We start from the raw sequence: 16,975 nt of genomic DNA, 5'->3' as shown, positions 1-16,975 counted from the left end.
TATGTTAAAACATGAGTACTTCTGTTACCAAGTAGGTGATATTTATTTCAAGACAGGTTTTAAGAAAAAAAATACTACTTGCATGGGTCAAATTTTTGGTTAAAAATCATGTTTTTAGCTCACCTGGCCCGAAGGGCCAAGTGAGCTTATCCCATGGTGCAGCGGCCGGCGTCCGTCAACTTTTTCCTTTAAAATGCTACTTGTCCTGAATGGCTCAGAGGGGAGCATCATTGGCCAAAGGGTTCTCAGTTTTGTATAAACGGAGGGTAAAAACCCCCTGGGGGCAGAGGGGCGGGGCCAAATAAGGGGAAAATAGGTAAATCTTTAAAAATCTTCTTCTTCTCAACCAATAGAAGGATTTTGACCAAATTTGTCCTAGAGCATCTTTGGACAAAGGAGACTCAAGTTTGTATAAACGGAGGGTGTGGCCTCTTTGGGGGCAGAGGGGCGGGGCCAAATAGGGGAAGTAGAGGATTTTTTCTCTCCTACTATACAAGTGAAGGGATTTAAACCAAATGCAGTCTGAAGCTTGGTCAGGAGCATCATTGGCCAAAGGGTTCTCAGTTTTGTATAAACGGACGGTATAGCCCCCCCTCGGGGCAGAGGGGCGGGGCTAAATAAGGGGAAAAAAGGTAAATCTTTAAAAATGTTCTTCTTCTCAACCAATTGAAGGATTTTGACCAAATTTGTCCTAGAGCATCTTTGGACAAAGAAGACTCAAGTTTGTATAAACGGAGGGTGTGGCCCCTCTGGGGGCGGAGGGGCGGGGCCCAATAGGGGAAATAGAGGATTTTTTTTCTCCTGCTATACAAGTGAAGGGATTTTAACCAAATGCAGTCTGAAGCATGATTAGGGACAAAAGAATCAATTTTGTATAAACTGAGGTGTGTGGGCCTCCTTCTAAGGGCAGATGGGTGGGGCCCATTAGGGGAAATAGAGGAAAACATCAAATATCCTTCTCCTTTTGTACCGATGAAGGGATTTTGACCAAATTTGGTCTGGAGCATCATTGGCCAAAGGGTTCTCAGTTTTGTATGAACGGAGGGTATGGTCCCCCTGGGGGCAGAGGGACGGGGCCAAATAGGGGAAAATAGGTAAATCTTTAAAAATCTTCTCCTCAACCAATTGAAGGATTTTGACCAAATTTGTCCTAGAGCATCTTTGGACAAAGGAGACTCAAGTTTGTATAAACGGAGGGTGTGGGCCTTCTGGCGGCATAGGAGCGGGGCCCAATAGGGGAAATAGAGGATTTTTTTTCTCCTACTATACAAGTGAAGGGATTTAAACCAAATGCAGTCTGAAGCATGCTTAGGGAGAAAAGAATCAATTTTGTTTAAACTGAGGTGTGTGGATTCCCCTTCTTTGGGGCAGATTAGTGGGGCCCATTAGGGGAAATAGAGGAAAACATTAAAGATCCTTCTCCTTCTGTACCGTTGAAGGGATTTTAACCTAACCAAACTTGTTTTAGAGAATCTTTGGGCAAAGGGAATTGAATATTTATAAATGGAAGATGCAACTTTGTTACTTGTACTCCTTTGATAAACCTGAATGGTACTCAGCAGGTTTTAAATTGAAAAATAAAATACCAGGTGAGCTATTAAGGCCCCTAGGCCTCTTGTTTTTCATTTTTTGGTGTTTTTTGATGTGGTAACAACCATGGTTTTCACAAGTCCCAAATTTGGGGAAAACACTTTTTGAAAAAAATTCCACTATCCATGTTTATCTGAGACATGCCCTTTATTTTCAGGATCATGCCATTTCTACTGTACTCTGCTACCTTATACACATAGAAATTTGATTTTTCTCAAAAAAATGCCTTTTTTTTGCTTGATTCAGCTTCACTTTCATTCATTATTGCTTAAAACTACACAAAAACGTTTAAAAAATTACATAGATAGGTTAATATATAGGTCATTAGACTGTTACCTGTGGGATGTATAAAGAGGGATTACTCGCCTTTTTCACAGACACTTCACAATTCATCACATGTGTCAATTGTGTAATTGGTAAAGTTGATACCAAACAACAAATAATTCACAGGCTATCTCCTGATGCATTCAGTCTGTATCACTCATTTCAGCACCCAGTATCCATGGTTACTAATACCTAAAGTTGTATTTATTGAAAATGGGTAAAATGTCTAGTTTTCATTCTAATTACACTACTTTATATGTGTTTTTTTTCCACTTGATTCAGCATACAGATTAAATTAGCAAAGTCAATAACGTAAATACATTTTATTTCCATAACTACAGCTGAAGAAAATCATCTTTTCTAGTGAAATATGTTAAATGAACAATTTCTGAGGGTCACTGTCAATTCTAGGCAAGGAAAGTAAATAATGGTTGCTATGGTGGCACTTCTCTGATTTTTCAGAATATCTGACATTTCTGTGCTGTTCATCGGTTACGGGAAGTGTGTCTGTTGCTAGTTTGTTGATGTGATGGGTTTCCTGGTGTTCATTTTGATATCAGTGAGCCTTGATGATGTCATAGATGCCCATTGATGACATCATAGTTACATGTATGATGACATCACAGTAACTATGACATCATCAAACAAGACAGAAACATCATAGTATCACTGTACCGTTTTGTTTTTCACATGCACATGATCTCAAAGCATCATATTTCACCCTGAAAGAAATGTTATTCATGAAAACTACAAACCTATTTAAGTTTTCATTTTTCAAATTACCTCCCTTTGTTGGTAGTTTGAGAGCAGAATTGGTAAAAATTCACCAGTCAGATGAATTCATATTACTTGGTCACTATTAAAGTGAGAATGGAAATGGATACATCGTTTTGTTCATTGTGTCATTTTCCAGACATTTAAAAGGTTTTAAATAAGTCCCCCAAACGAAGTTTGGGTACTTATTGTTTTCACTCCGATTGTTATTATTATTATTAAGTCACAATATTGTTATTGTTCTGTTTCTTACTTCAACTATCCAAGATAACTGCCGCTGCTCTGATTGGCCGAAATCATATCCAGTAATAACATTCGTTCTATTTGCCGGAACATAATGAAACTTGGTGAAAGGGATGATAACGTCACAGCGCTCGTTTTCGACAAAAAATATTTCACTTTGGATTCAAAATGGCGGCCAAATGCAGGCTTCTGATTGGTCAAAATTTACATATTGTCCAATTTCAATTAAATTTGGTATGTAGGTGTAGTATGGCACTATGAACAAAACTGCAGTGTTTGTTTTGTGAAAAAACAAAATTGCTGCCATTTCCTCGGGAACCCTCATGTGTAACTTGAGAAAGATCCCTATAGTACTTTCTGAGAAATAGTGCTAGCAAACTTTAACTATTAAAAATCAAGATAGCTGCCTGTTGACCATTTTGGTTTTCTGATCAGTCCCAAAATTTGATATACATCACATTGGACCATGGGGAACTTTCTTAACTATGGACAAAGAGCAATTTGAATAGCCCACCACTGATGATGGTCGGCTAAAAATACACAAAAAATACACAAAAATCGACAAATTGAATTACACTTGTTCTTCATCTTGAGATTTTATTTGGACACAGTTCAATGAAGGTAAATGAGTACAATGGAATACATACATATACACACTACAGGTTATCACAGTTGGTAAACAGGACATAATGAGACAGTTTCTCATACACATTGGTGACATCACCATATAAGGTCATTTATCACTTTTCATCAAGATGTCAGAAGAACTACTAGAGATCATCTTTTCACAAAGTGATTATTCTCAATAAATAATGCTATTTTTAGAACTAAAGAAAAATAAAAGTTTTAACTTTTCAGCTAGAAAACTTCTTTTTTGATTAATGAAGTAGATATTATTGAACAGTAAATAGTTTAAGACAGTGAAACAGAAATTAGTAATGAAGAAAAGCACACAAACTAGACTACATCTGTGAGAGGATTTGATAAATTAAATGTGATATGAAATATGTTTTAAAGTGGATGCTTACTGTCAAAGAATGTTGCACAGACCTTATCTGCATCAAAAGATTAAACTTTATCTGAATTATGGTTACAAAAGACTTTGTATGGTTTGGGCCTAATTTGGCCCCCAAATTAATCAAAATTCAAAACTTTGAAATGAACTTTGAAATGACTTTTTCTTTTATTTGTATTTCTAATTTGTTGCCATGGTAACAAGTTCAAAATATTCAGTGAATTTTGTCATATTTTGCGTAGTTTTTCTCCTGGAAACTGTAGAGCGCATGCTTGAACAAACTCAAAATCAAAGGATAATGTGTAGGCACCTGTAATACATCTTTAGGAGAAATATAAAGTTTGTTCAAGAGTGCACTCTATGGTAACTCTATAAGAGAAAAACTAGGCAAAAACCTGTCAAAATTTACTGAATATTCAAATTTCATTAATTTATGCAAATATTTTTAAAACTGGTAACCATGGCAGCCATAATTGAAAACCTGAATAATTGTTTACATAATAGTACCGGGGAAGTATTCAAAGTTTAAGAAACACTCACTTGAAAGTTCTACAAAATAATAAGTTATCAACATTGTATGGTATTGCGTCTATTGTTTAAATATGTGACGACATATAGAGCTATGTCTGTCTGCTACATTCTGCTAAAGCATATACAAAGGTATACATTAAGCTCTAACACACAGTTGGGGACTGTACATCATTCACTCCTCCTACATTCAGCGCTAACACACAGTTGGGGATTGTACGTCATTCACTCCTCCTACATTCAGCGCTAACACTCGGTTGGTCCCTGTACGTCATTCACTCCTCCTACATTAAGCGCAGACACTCGGTTAGTCCCTGTACGTCATTCACTCCTCCTACGTTCAGCGCTAACACTCGGTTGGTCCCTGTACGTCATTCACTCCTCCTACGTTCAGCGCTAACACTCAGTTGGTCCCTGTACGTCATTCACTCCTCCTACATTAAGCGCAGACACTCGGTTGTCCCTGTACGTCATCACCCCCAGGATGCTGTCAATCCTATTTGTCCCTCTCTCACTAGTCTTGACCCCTCCCCCATTGATGCTGTCCAATCATATTCGTCCCTCCCTCTATAGGCCGGCCCCTATAGATGCCTTCCAATCCTATTTGACACTCCCACTCAAGGCCACGCCCCTATAGAAGCCTTCCAATTATATTTGTACCTCCATCTCAAGGCCAAACCCCTTTGGATGCCTTCCAATCATATTTGACACTCCCTTTAAAAGTCAGCCCCTACAGATGCCTTCCAACCGTATTCATCACTCCTACTCTAGGACACACGCCTATAGATGTCTTCCAATCAAGTTGTAGTACCTTCCACACTAGGACACACCCCTATAGATGTCTTCCAATCAAGTTGTAATTCCTTCCACACTCGGACACAACCCTATAGATGTCTTCCAATCAAGTTGTAGTACTTTCCACACTAGGACACAACCCTATAGATGTCATCCAATCAAGTTGTAGTACCTTCCACACTAGGTCACAACCCTATAGATGCCTTCCAATCAAGTTGTAGTACCTTCCACACTAGGTCACAACCCTATTGATGGTGTCTATTCCTTTCTTCCCTTTCACACAGGCTTAACCACTGGATGTCATCCCGTTATTTAATTTATATAGTTTTCATACAAAGTAATGGTCACTGGTATCTAACAAAGTTCACTGGTATCTTCATTCCTACTATTTAATTTAGGATATTCTGCTCTCATGTGTCGTGCATACATAGAAAGCTATTACCAAAAATGTACATCTGTTTTAAACTGAACACCCACTACTTTAGTCAACAGTGAAGAATGAGTAACATCCATGTTGCTGAATCTGATTTCAAAGCAGAAGAAAATGTGAAACAGCTCAGCACAACCATTTGTATCATGTACTCTGTACAGCGTGTAATACAACACAAAACTTACAACAGCAACACACTACTAAATAAAAATCACTGAATAACAGTCGGTAATAAAATAATCTTCCAAATCATACAACTCGTTGGTGATCTAAGGAGATAATCCTGAAGTCTGCACCTCAAAACACAGTACGTGTGTTAAAATGCTAAATCTGGTGTATGGTTGAGCCTAACACAATGAGAATGAAATAGACTATGACGATTTTGATTGTTCTATGAATTGTCTTTGATTTGTAGATAAACCAGTCAAAATAACTTTTAAAAGTTATATACCTATTGTAAGCAGATAAAATAATTAATCTCTAAATATGTATACAAGAGTACTTTTCAAAAAGATAACCCATACTCATTACGAAGCAAGTTCATTCCAAAATGTTGGTGCTTCCATAGATACAACAGCCGGAAGAGATTGTCACTGGGGATGATCTCAAAACTACATAGGTAGAAACATTTAAAAAAAAAATCTCAATTGAAAGCTTTCGTACTTGTACTGTCAGCTTTAAGAAAAAGGATCAAAATAAGGAGTTTTTTTGAGGGGCACATCCCTTGTCAAGGTATTCATCTTTCATTATGATGCTGTGCAACTTTAATTCCCAGATAGCGACATTGATAAGTGAGGGATTGAAAACGGTTAGGTCCCGAGTTTATTGACCCCTGCTTTGTTTTGACAGTACAATATAAGTGCATACAATATACAGTGATATTCCATGGATGGAATGAATACAGGACCACACAGAGAATGGTGAAAACTAGGCAAAAGTTCCCTGGTTCAAAAGACTAATTCTGTTAAACGCATTGCAACATGTGATTGTATGGGAAACTTTTTCCAGAAAAGAACTTAATCAAATATTTCATATCAGTGATAAGGTTGAAATGATTTCATCTGGTACCCGTTACCCTAATCAATACCACTTCTATCAAAATGCAAAATTATGAAAAAAAAAAATATATGGTCCAAACAAAAAATATTACAATGATTTGTTAATCAGAAGATTTCTTGTTCAAGTAAAGAATCCAAATGAACATGAAATGCCCTCAACACTCAACTTTGATTATGATCTCAAAAGTTTGAAGATGGAATACTGATGTATGACACCATGCTCATGTGGAAGCAGTTCTGAACTCTACCACTCTCACTCTCACAGTCGCACACTCACTACCAGTTTGTAGATATGCACATGTCAAAATTTGCACAATCTCCATAATTGAAAAACTTAACATTGTTTTTTTATGATATCAATTTAAGACAATTCAAACATGTTCTCGAAACCAATCACTATTTTCTAACACAAACATTTATTGGTAAAAATTATAATATATAATTGACCATCACGATAGCAGTTTCTTGATTTAAAATTCTCTATGGCATGTAAATACAGAATAATATGTTTACAATTGTCAAATCTAAGAAATAAGCGATGATAACTTGAAATGAAAAATTTGAGTCCTTCTGAAGCAGGCTAATTATTTACACACATTCAAATAAGATAGCTTGAAAAACAGAAGGCACATATTTTAGAAGATTCTTAGGATCTTTCAGAATGCCGACACAGATCCTTTAGAACACTACACTAAAGGTGAGGGTCTGCGACTTCTACAAGTAGATTCTGTCATTTTTAATCACAATAGAATATAACAACAGGTTTTGCATTAAATGTATACTTTTGATGTAAATACAAAACACATCAACATTGAAGCAAAATTTAGAAATCACTTTTAACCAACATATTCTCCAATCTAAATATTTTCGGTGGATTTAGAAAAGGGAAGAACCTCCTATAAACAAGCAACAGCTCCATCAAACATGCAAAGTATAAATTAAAATTTCTAGATTTGCATAGAATTATGTGCATCACCAACAATCACATTATCAAGTTAATGTAGGTTATATATATAGAAAAGATATGTAGCAGTGATGTTTGAGTGTATATAATATTGTAGGTTTTATACATATAGAAAAGATATGTAGCAGTGATGTTTGAGTGTATATAATAATGTAGGTTTTATATATAGATAAGATATGTAGCAGTGATGTTTGAGTGTATATAATATCGTAGGTTTTATATATAGATAAGATATGTAGCAGTGATGTTTGAGTGTATATAATATTGTAGGTTTTATATATAGATAAGATATGTAGCAGTGATGTTTGAGTGTATATAATATCGTAGGTTTGCTATATATATAGGATATGTAGCAGTGATGTTTGAGTGTATATAATATCGTAGGTTTTATATATATAGAAAAGATATGTAGCTTTGAGTGTATATAATATTTTAGGTTTTATATATATTGATAAGATGTGTAGCAGTGAGGTTTGAGTGTATATAATATCGAAGGTTTTATATATAGAAAAGATATGTAGCTTTGAGTGTATATAATATTTTAGGTTTTATATATAGAAAAGATATGTAGCTTTGAGTGTATATAATACCGTAGGTTTTATATATATTGATAAGATGTGTAGCAGTGAGGTTTGAGTGTATATAATATTGCAGGTTTTATATATAGATAAGATTTGTAGCAGTGATGTTTGAGTGCATATAATATTGTAGGTTATATATATAGATAAGATATGTACCAGTGATGTTTGAGTGAATATAATATTGTAGGTTGTATATATAGATAAGATTTGTAGCAGTGATGTTTGAGTGAATATAATATTGTAGGATTTATATATATTGATAAGATATGTAGCAGGGGTGTTTGAGTGTATATAATATAGTAGGTTTTATATATATAGAAAAGATATGTAGCTTTGAGTGTATATAATATAGTAGGTTTTATATATAGAAAAGATATGTAGCTTTGAGTGTATATAATATTGCAGGTTTTATATATAGATAAGATATGTACCAGTGATGTTTGAGTGAATATAATATTGTAGGATTTATATATATTGATAAGATGTGTAGCAGTGATGTTTGAGTGTATATAATATTGTAGGTTTTATATATAGATAAGATATGTAGCAGTGATGTTTGAGTGTATATAATATTGTAGGTTTTATATATAGATAAGATATGTAGCAGTGATGTTTGAGTGTATATAATATTGTAGGTTTTATATATAGATAAGATATGTAGCAGTGATGTTTGAGTGTATATAATATTGTAGGTTTTATATATAGATAAGATATGTAGCAGTGATGTTTGAGTGTATATAATATTGTAGGTTTTATATATAGATAAGATATGTAGCAGTGATGTTTGAGTGTATATAATATTGTAGGTTTTATATATAGATAAGATATGTAGCAGTGATGTTTGAGTGTATATAATATTGTAGGTTTTATATATAGATAAGATATGTAGCAGTGATGTTTGAGTGTATATAATATTGTAGGTTTTATATATAGATAAGATATGTAGCAGTGATGTTTGAGTGTATATAATATTGTAGGTTTTATATATAGATAAGATATGTAGCAGTGATGTTTGAGTGTATATAATATTGTAGGTTTTATATATAGATAAGATATGTAGCAGTGATGTTTGAGTGTATATAATATTGTAGGTTTTATATATAGATAAGATATGTAGCAGTGATGTTTGAGTGTATATAATATTGTAGGTTTTATATATAGATAAGATATGTAGCAGTGATGTTTGAGTGTATATAATATTGTAGGTTTTATATATAGATAAGATATGTAGCAGTGATGTTTGAGTGTATATAATATTGTAGGTTTTATATATAGATAAGATATGTAGCAGTGATGTTTGAGTGTATATAATATTGTAGGTTTTATATATAGATAAGATATGTAGCAGTGATGTTTGAGTGTATATAATATTGTAGGTTTTATATATAGATAAGATATGTAGCAGTGATGTTTGAGTGTATATAATATTGTAGGTTTTATATATAGATAAGATATGTAGCAGTGATGTTTGAGTGTATATAATATTGTAGGTTTTATATATAGATAAGATATGTAGCAGTGATGTTTGAGTGTATATAATATTGTAGGTTTTATATATAGATAAGAAGTTATACTGTTATTTTTAGTCTTGTATAAAAAATTGTGTAAATTTTGGTTTGTGAAAATGTTCCTATGCGACTCCTTGAACTGCACAAGGCGCGGGAACCCCTGTGTTGGTCTGCTGTAACTATAACTATACTGTGTCAATAGGTGCCTTGTTATACATCTAAATCTGTTCCTTGTGATCAGGTTTTTAGTACATATATTGTATCGCTTTGTTTCGGCCCCCCTCCCTATCCCTGACACTCGATCATCTCCCCAAATATACTCGTGGTAATGTCAAGCATTACAAACTCTTGTTTTAACACCAAAATGTAAAAGGCCAATGTATATACTTAAAGTTGGCTGACTAACTAGTTATATCAATAAACTGATCAAACACTTTAAAAAAACAAAAACTCAAAAAGACATGTCACAAATTTGGTGCTGATGAAGACAACGTAACAAAAGGGTCCTACATTATGTAATCACAAACTGTGTGACAATCTTTACATACCCTCAACAGGTATACATGTTATAATCACAAACTGTGTGACAATCTTTACATACCCTCAACAGTTATACATGTTATAATCACAAACTGTGTGACAATCTTTACATACCCTAAACAGGTATACATGTTATAAACAAAACCCAAACGCTTCACAAAATACAACACAAAAATACAGCACCATTAGCAGTCTCTTCTTTTTCCAGATGTTTCTTCTAACCACGAGATTGAAAATCTACTTTTGGAAAATTCTCGGAAGATGTTCTATGAAGATGCTACAAGTAGATGCTATATGGTGTGGATTGTTTAAAGTGTGTAGACTGCGGTGTTGTTATAAACGATCAGCTTCCATGACCTTTGTTTTTGTTGGTGGCTTTCAGAAATGTTCACATACAAGGTGATAATTATATGGTGGACATTTTTTCTATTGATATATTATCGTCAATGCGCTCAATTTGAATGAGAAAATGTTCCTCTCCCTAACATTTCTTCTGGAAAAAGACTACAAACCATGCCGTTCCACCAAATTGAGAAATGAAAAGAGAATCTGAATTCTTATTATTTCAAATGTTTTTAACAGCCTGCAATACTATGTATGCACTATTATAATTTGCACCATTTCTTTTTTCTATAGGTAAGCTAAGGTTGGACTGTATCTAACAGCATTATGCCACCTATAGGTAAGCTACTATGTGACTAAGGACAGGCTATCTGTAGGTAAGCTAGGACTGTATCTAACTAACAGCATTATGCCACCTATAGGTAAGCTACGACTGCTAATTTTATCATTCTATAAATAAAGTTGTATGACAATACATTATGTATCTGAGCCTTTCGATTTACTGTGACTTGAGCAATTGTTTTCAGCAAACATTTATATTGATGAATATTTCCCACTGTACCCAGAACTAATGAGATGCAGGGATGAGACGGTCTTACTGTGATAGTTATAATATTTGTTGAATGAGAAAGCAAGTATTTGGGATGCTTGTTATGAGATTTTGCTCCGCACAAACATATTTACATTAACAGCAAGATGATCACCACAATCTCATTCAAATTTGGTCCTGTTCAAATTACGTAGATTTTATTGTTGATAATATGGTTGTTGTCATCGGATGGAAACTTTACCAAGTCACTATGATCAAGGTCGACTATAGACGAATGAAGCTTCAGTGTATTGCACATAGACCATGATTGCTTTTACTGTTGTATTCTTTTAAGAACTTTACCAAATCTATAATTAATTTCAATGTCTATTTAACCTCGACCTCCGTCATATTCATATCTACACTGCCAGGAGCACATTTATAATTTCAATTTACATTAGCAATAAATTGAGCTGTAAAAACTGCAAAAGGTGCAATCTGTATTGGGAAAATGTGCTCCTTTCAAACTTCTCTAAGCTAACTAAAATGACAGAATACTTTAATTCTAGATAATAAACCTAAATGAACATACAGAACCGGTATCTATTCTTCAGTTAAACTACGATGGAAAGTTAACATGATAATAAATGCAATAACCAAGGGATTATTCAGGTTGGCAACAGTCAGCACACATACCATTTCTCACGTACTGAACTAGGGTGCTCTAAGTATCTAAACAAGTCAAACTTTTAATTTCAAGGATAAATTAGGCAGCAGTTTATGCACAGTAGATACATGATCTCATTTCCTTCCCACGCTTTTGAAATATAACACATGACTTAGAATGCTGCCCACATAAACACTACAATCTTGGGTAAGTATGTTTTCTGTCAAAAATATATATGTATGTGGACAATGGTTACTACATATAATGACTATTTGTTTATCTTTGACGAAAATATGGTAATGTTTTGTGTGGTGATTGGACAAAATTATTGAACTATGAGACCCATAAGATGACTTTAACCTATACAGTTAAACCTCGATAAAATATCCCTCTTTACAATCGGATACCGCCAACATATCAAAGCTTCCTTTTCCCCCTTTTCTTCAAACATCTCCCCAAACGCTTAACCAAACCCCTTTAGAATGACAAAATGTCTCTGTGAAACTGTCGTCAGTTTGGGAAGGTAATGAAGGACAAATGAATGTCATTTACAAGGGGGAAAGATAAACCTTTATACCATCAAGATGGAGCGATACCTTTGACGTTCACAAGAGTTTTCCATTATTATGCATGCCATATTAATCTGAAATGGAAATGGATGACTTTTATACCCATGGGGTATGTACTTAGGAATGTCACAATTTTATTACAATATTCTTGTAAGTGGTTTCTGTGTTCCCCTCAGAAATATTCTGTAATAAATGTATGAGTATACGTACATAAGAAAAAACTTTTACTTGAAAAATATCAGCATTAAAAAAAATGTTCATATATTTTTTACAAAAATACCTGCAAACATACAAACCAACCTTTATTAATTATTTTCACTTATCCCAAAATCAAATCAGCATTGTATTTTTCAGGACTAACAACTAATTATATAATTTGAAAGGTAACAACATGTCTATGGTTAGTACGATAATAGATAGAGTTCTGTACAGCATCACTATCGACTACAATGATAGTCGGATTGGTTCGTACTCTTTAAAGAATATAATGACTCTCTACACAGCTGTTTATAATAAACATTCAACAATAAAATAGATTAAAAAAACAATGCATGATTTAATATATATATATGTCTATGTGAACAACTAAACACTGAGTGTTTTTCCTGAAAGACAAGGTAAATATTTCCAGTTGGTTTTCACACATAATCTATTCTACAGAAGTTTGATTACGTAATGGAATCGTTAGTAGGAATGGAGTGCCTGGGTTTTGAAAGCCTTCCATTTCTAAATTTGATGCCTGTATCTTGGTTTCTAGATGTAGACGTGGAGCCTTGTAGACTGTCGTCCACAGTGGTGATTTCTGTGGTGTTGGTCATGTTGTCATTCTCCTGCATTTCCATATCGGATTCTTTATATTCTAAGAGTTTCTCCTCCAGCTGAGATATCACTATTTCATCAGGTCGTATTGTCCTCTGCAGAATCCTTATCACAAACCTAAAACAAACAGTTCATGTTGTTAACACACACAAAGGAAGCTATTTATCATCACATATATTCCTTTAATTGATTGAGTATTCAAAGATCGGGACAAATGCTAATTCTACTTTACGTTCATATTTTTCTTTACTTTTAATGAATTTTTCTGACTTCATTTTTTTATTGATACAGAGATAAAATTTTACAAACTTAAAGAAAATCATATATTTTCCTTTCAAAATATTTTCATCTTTGTCCAATGGGTTGTCACTTATGTGCCTGTTTCTTTTCTGGTTTGACCAGCTGAACTAGTTGAACCAAAAAAGAAAATGAGTTGTAACGTTGGAAAAGAATAAAGCAGGAAAGGGGAGACAACTACATGTTCCTTACCTGGGTAGTAATGCCAGGACCGTGGACAAGAGGACGACCACGGTGTGGATGGGTTTGGTCATTGTGTGTATCATCACCCAGTAGGGATTGGCTGGATGGTCAAATGTAAACCACACCGCATTGGACAGGATAGCAAAGAACCAAAATACCAGGAAACTGAAAATTGTGGTCAGCCATTGTGGCCATACCTGGAGATATACATCAATCAATCAGTCTACGTTTAACAGGTGAAAGAAACAGTATAACCATGTAGGTACTCCGTGCAACAGAATGTTTCATAATTTTCTGAACTTCATAGATATTTTTGACATTGGATAATCATTCTATCACATAATGTACTGTTATCCAGTGAATATACCCATTTTATATATTTTTGAGCATTAACCCATGTTATATGACCTATAACAGTTTTTATAATATGACCTATCAGCCCTGTGATTGGTTGCAAGTTTCAATTGTGACGTCATGCCTAAGACAAGTACATGACATCACAGACTTGCGCACTGGAGTCAAAATGGCGGCTTTTTACATTTCAAGGTTGCATGAAAATTGTCGTTCATACGATAAATGCAACAAATCTTGAGTATGTGATAAAAAGGATCTTACACTCGTGTTCATTTCATATGAAATTTATGAAACTCGTCATGAATTTTTCATTTTAGCTCGCCAGAGGCTCGCTAAATTGAAAAATTCTTAAGACTCGTTTCACAAATCTCATATGAAATGGAAACTCATGCAAGATCCTATATATACATTCAAAATATATATGAAGCAAGTTGAAAAGTACAAAAGAAACACTTATATAGAATGTGATAAAAGTTCATTTGGATTTCTTTATTTGAACACAATGAAAATCCTTGGAGGCCATCTGAGAACCTTGTATGTACAGTCATCAATCAGTTTCATCAGTTTGGAAATATGTGATATCAAAGTTTTACTTTTTACAAAACAATGTACGTATTAAACGTGTCGCAACGTTTCAAGACCGACTGGTCCCTTTGTCAAGCTATGACTGCGTGAGTGATTTGTGTTATTTACCTGTACAACGATGTGACGAAATTGTATATTTTTCATGTCACTCGACCCGAGACATTTCGCGTATCGATAAACTTTGATGTGTTGTATGTAAAGGCTTTCTGACTCTACATTAAATAATGTTATAGAATCGTGGCAGTGAGACTTACCCACGATTCTGTGTCTATAGCGATGGTGAGAAGGCAGGTTAAGATGAGAGCGGTGAACGATGTAGTACCAAACTCCCACACTCCAACAGGCTCATACAGGTACGCCTACAAATAAACATCCACATCAAATATTGTCTGTCAGAATTCAAATAAGCATCTACACTAAAATATTGTCTGTCAGAATATAAATAAACATTCACACTAAAATATTGTCTCTCAGAATTCAAATAAACATCCACATAAAATATTGTCTGTCAGAATTCAAATAAACATTCACACTAAAATATTTTCTGTCATAAAATGCTCATTAAAGTATTCTGAGAGGTAATTTTGAAATTAAGAAAGATAATACATTCCTGTTTTATGAACTTTGTTATGTTTGTTTTTCTGTATAAGTAGGAGATGAGGGACCTACCAGGTAGCTAACATAGTACAGGATAACACTCTGATACAGGGAATCCAGTAGGGCCATGAAGAAAGACATCCGAGTGTACAACTGTAAACAAACAAATATATAATGACAGTGGATACATCTTTAAACATGTTAAAAAACACACATACAAATATCTATGATTTAACTACAGCAAAACTTCACTTTAATGAACGATATCTTGCACATCCCGTTAACTCTACAGCACTAACATTTTGTGTGGTCAAAACACTGTTGTTTTGTTTAAGACACTGTTTACAGTCTGTAATCCTTGCTGTCTTTATCTTAAATGGGCAATAATCTGCAGGATTTATATTTCACACATTTTTTTTGAGGCTGTGAATATTGCGAAATAAAACTTTCATAAAATGTACGACCTATACCGTATCTTGTTGTCAGTTTGTTTACAGCCCACATGACGTACTCCGGTCAGTGGGTACACATATTCTGACATAACTAGGCTATCTCACTCCAACAGCCTAAGGTGCTATGACATCTTATTTGGTAAATGTGGGAACAATACATAAACAATAAAGTATCAATCCTGTTATTGAGTGATGTTTTAGAAACAAGTTCTATTCATTGAGAATAAATTATCTTTATAAGTTTTATAAATAAATAAGCATATCATTGGTTTGTATAAGATGGTACAGCGATGTAAATTCTGTGACTCACATTACCAGACATCAGAGACTGTTTACTGTCCCCCTTACCTTGTCCTGAGGCCCAACTTTATATAACTCGGGTTTACTGAGCAGCGTTTCCGCGGATACATCCTTGTCCATGACAGCGTTGACAATCGGGGGGAGGGCAGTGAACAGGACATGTTTGAGCATGGTGAATAAACTGTCAAATTGTAGTGATCCAGAGAAGGCACTGTCAAACTGGTACCAGTAGAGCACGAAAATCAGGATCTACACAAACGACAACAAATCATGAACAGTTAGTATTTTACATATTTTTATTTTAGATAATTTGATAGTTTTCACACAAAAAGTGTTTAATTATAAACACAAATTGTATAGAACTTTAGAAAGTCTGCATGATATTGAGACTAAAATATAAAAATTCTTTTCCCCATTCAGATAATAATTATTCTTCGCTTTTATTAAGATCACACTATTATTGGATAATTTGGTATAAGATTGGTTTTTTGATAATGGTGCAATTTATAAGATACATGCAGGTGATATTGCATTATGTTTCTAGTTTCTATTATGTAAAGATTAAATGGTGAGTAGCCCCAAAGAAGAGCCAAAGTGTAGATTTATTATACTTTAGAATCTAAATTTTAATAAACGAGTTCTAGAATTATTTCCGTTTTATCTTATATGTTGTGTATAAAATGTAACTTACAACATATATAATACTCAACAGGTTTATATAAAACAATTGTCATACACTAACAAAATCGAAAGTAATAGACTGACCCATCATATAACTACTGATAGACTGACCCATCATATAACTACTGATAGACTGATCCATCATATAACTACAAAACAGGTCTCCTGCTTTGTAACACACCCACCAAGACAACTAGTACCAAGTCTCCTGCTTTGTAACACACCCACCAAGACAACTAGTACCAAGTCT

General features: G+C 34.1%; 1 protein-coding gene across 4 annotated transcripts in view; it reads right to left on the bottom strand.

Moving 5' to 3' along the window:
- Positions 1-9,808: 9,808 nt before the first annotated feature.
- Positions 9,809-16,975, bottom strand: part of LOC110458651 (probable phospholipid-transporting ATPase VA) — a 58,576-nt gene continuing 51,409 nt past the window's right edge. For all 4 annotated transcript variants that reach the window (XM_021510449.1, XM_021510451.1, XM_021510453.1 and 1 more), the window contains 5 exons: positions 16,093-16,293; positions 15,365-15,445; positions 14,950-15,054; positions 13,766-13,953; positions 9,809-13,393 (listed from right to left, as the gene is read on the bottom strand). In XM_021510449.1, the coding sequence (XP_021366124.1) occupies positions 13,126-13,393; positions 13,766-13,953; positions 14,950-15,054; positions 15,365-15,445; positions 16,093-16,293 (843 nt within the window). In that variant the 3' untranslated portion in view covers positions 9,809-13,125. The remainder of the gene's footprint in view (positions 13,394-13,765; positions 13,954-14,949; positions 15,055-15,364; positions 15,446-16,092; positions 16,294-16,975) is intronic.

Source organism: Mizuhopecten yessoensis, unplaced genomic scaffold (assembly GCF_002113885.1).
Source record: "Mizuhopecten yessoensis strain PY_sf001 unplaced genomic scaffold, ASM211388v2 scaffold9685, whole genome shotgun sequence".
Taxonomy (NCBI): domain Eukaryota; kingdom Metazoa; phylum Mollusca; class Bivalvia; order Pectinida; family Pectinidae; genus Mizuhopecten; species Mizuhopecten yessoensis.
This window is presented reverse-complemented; position numbering and strand designations above follow the sequence as displayed.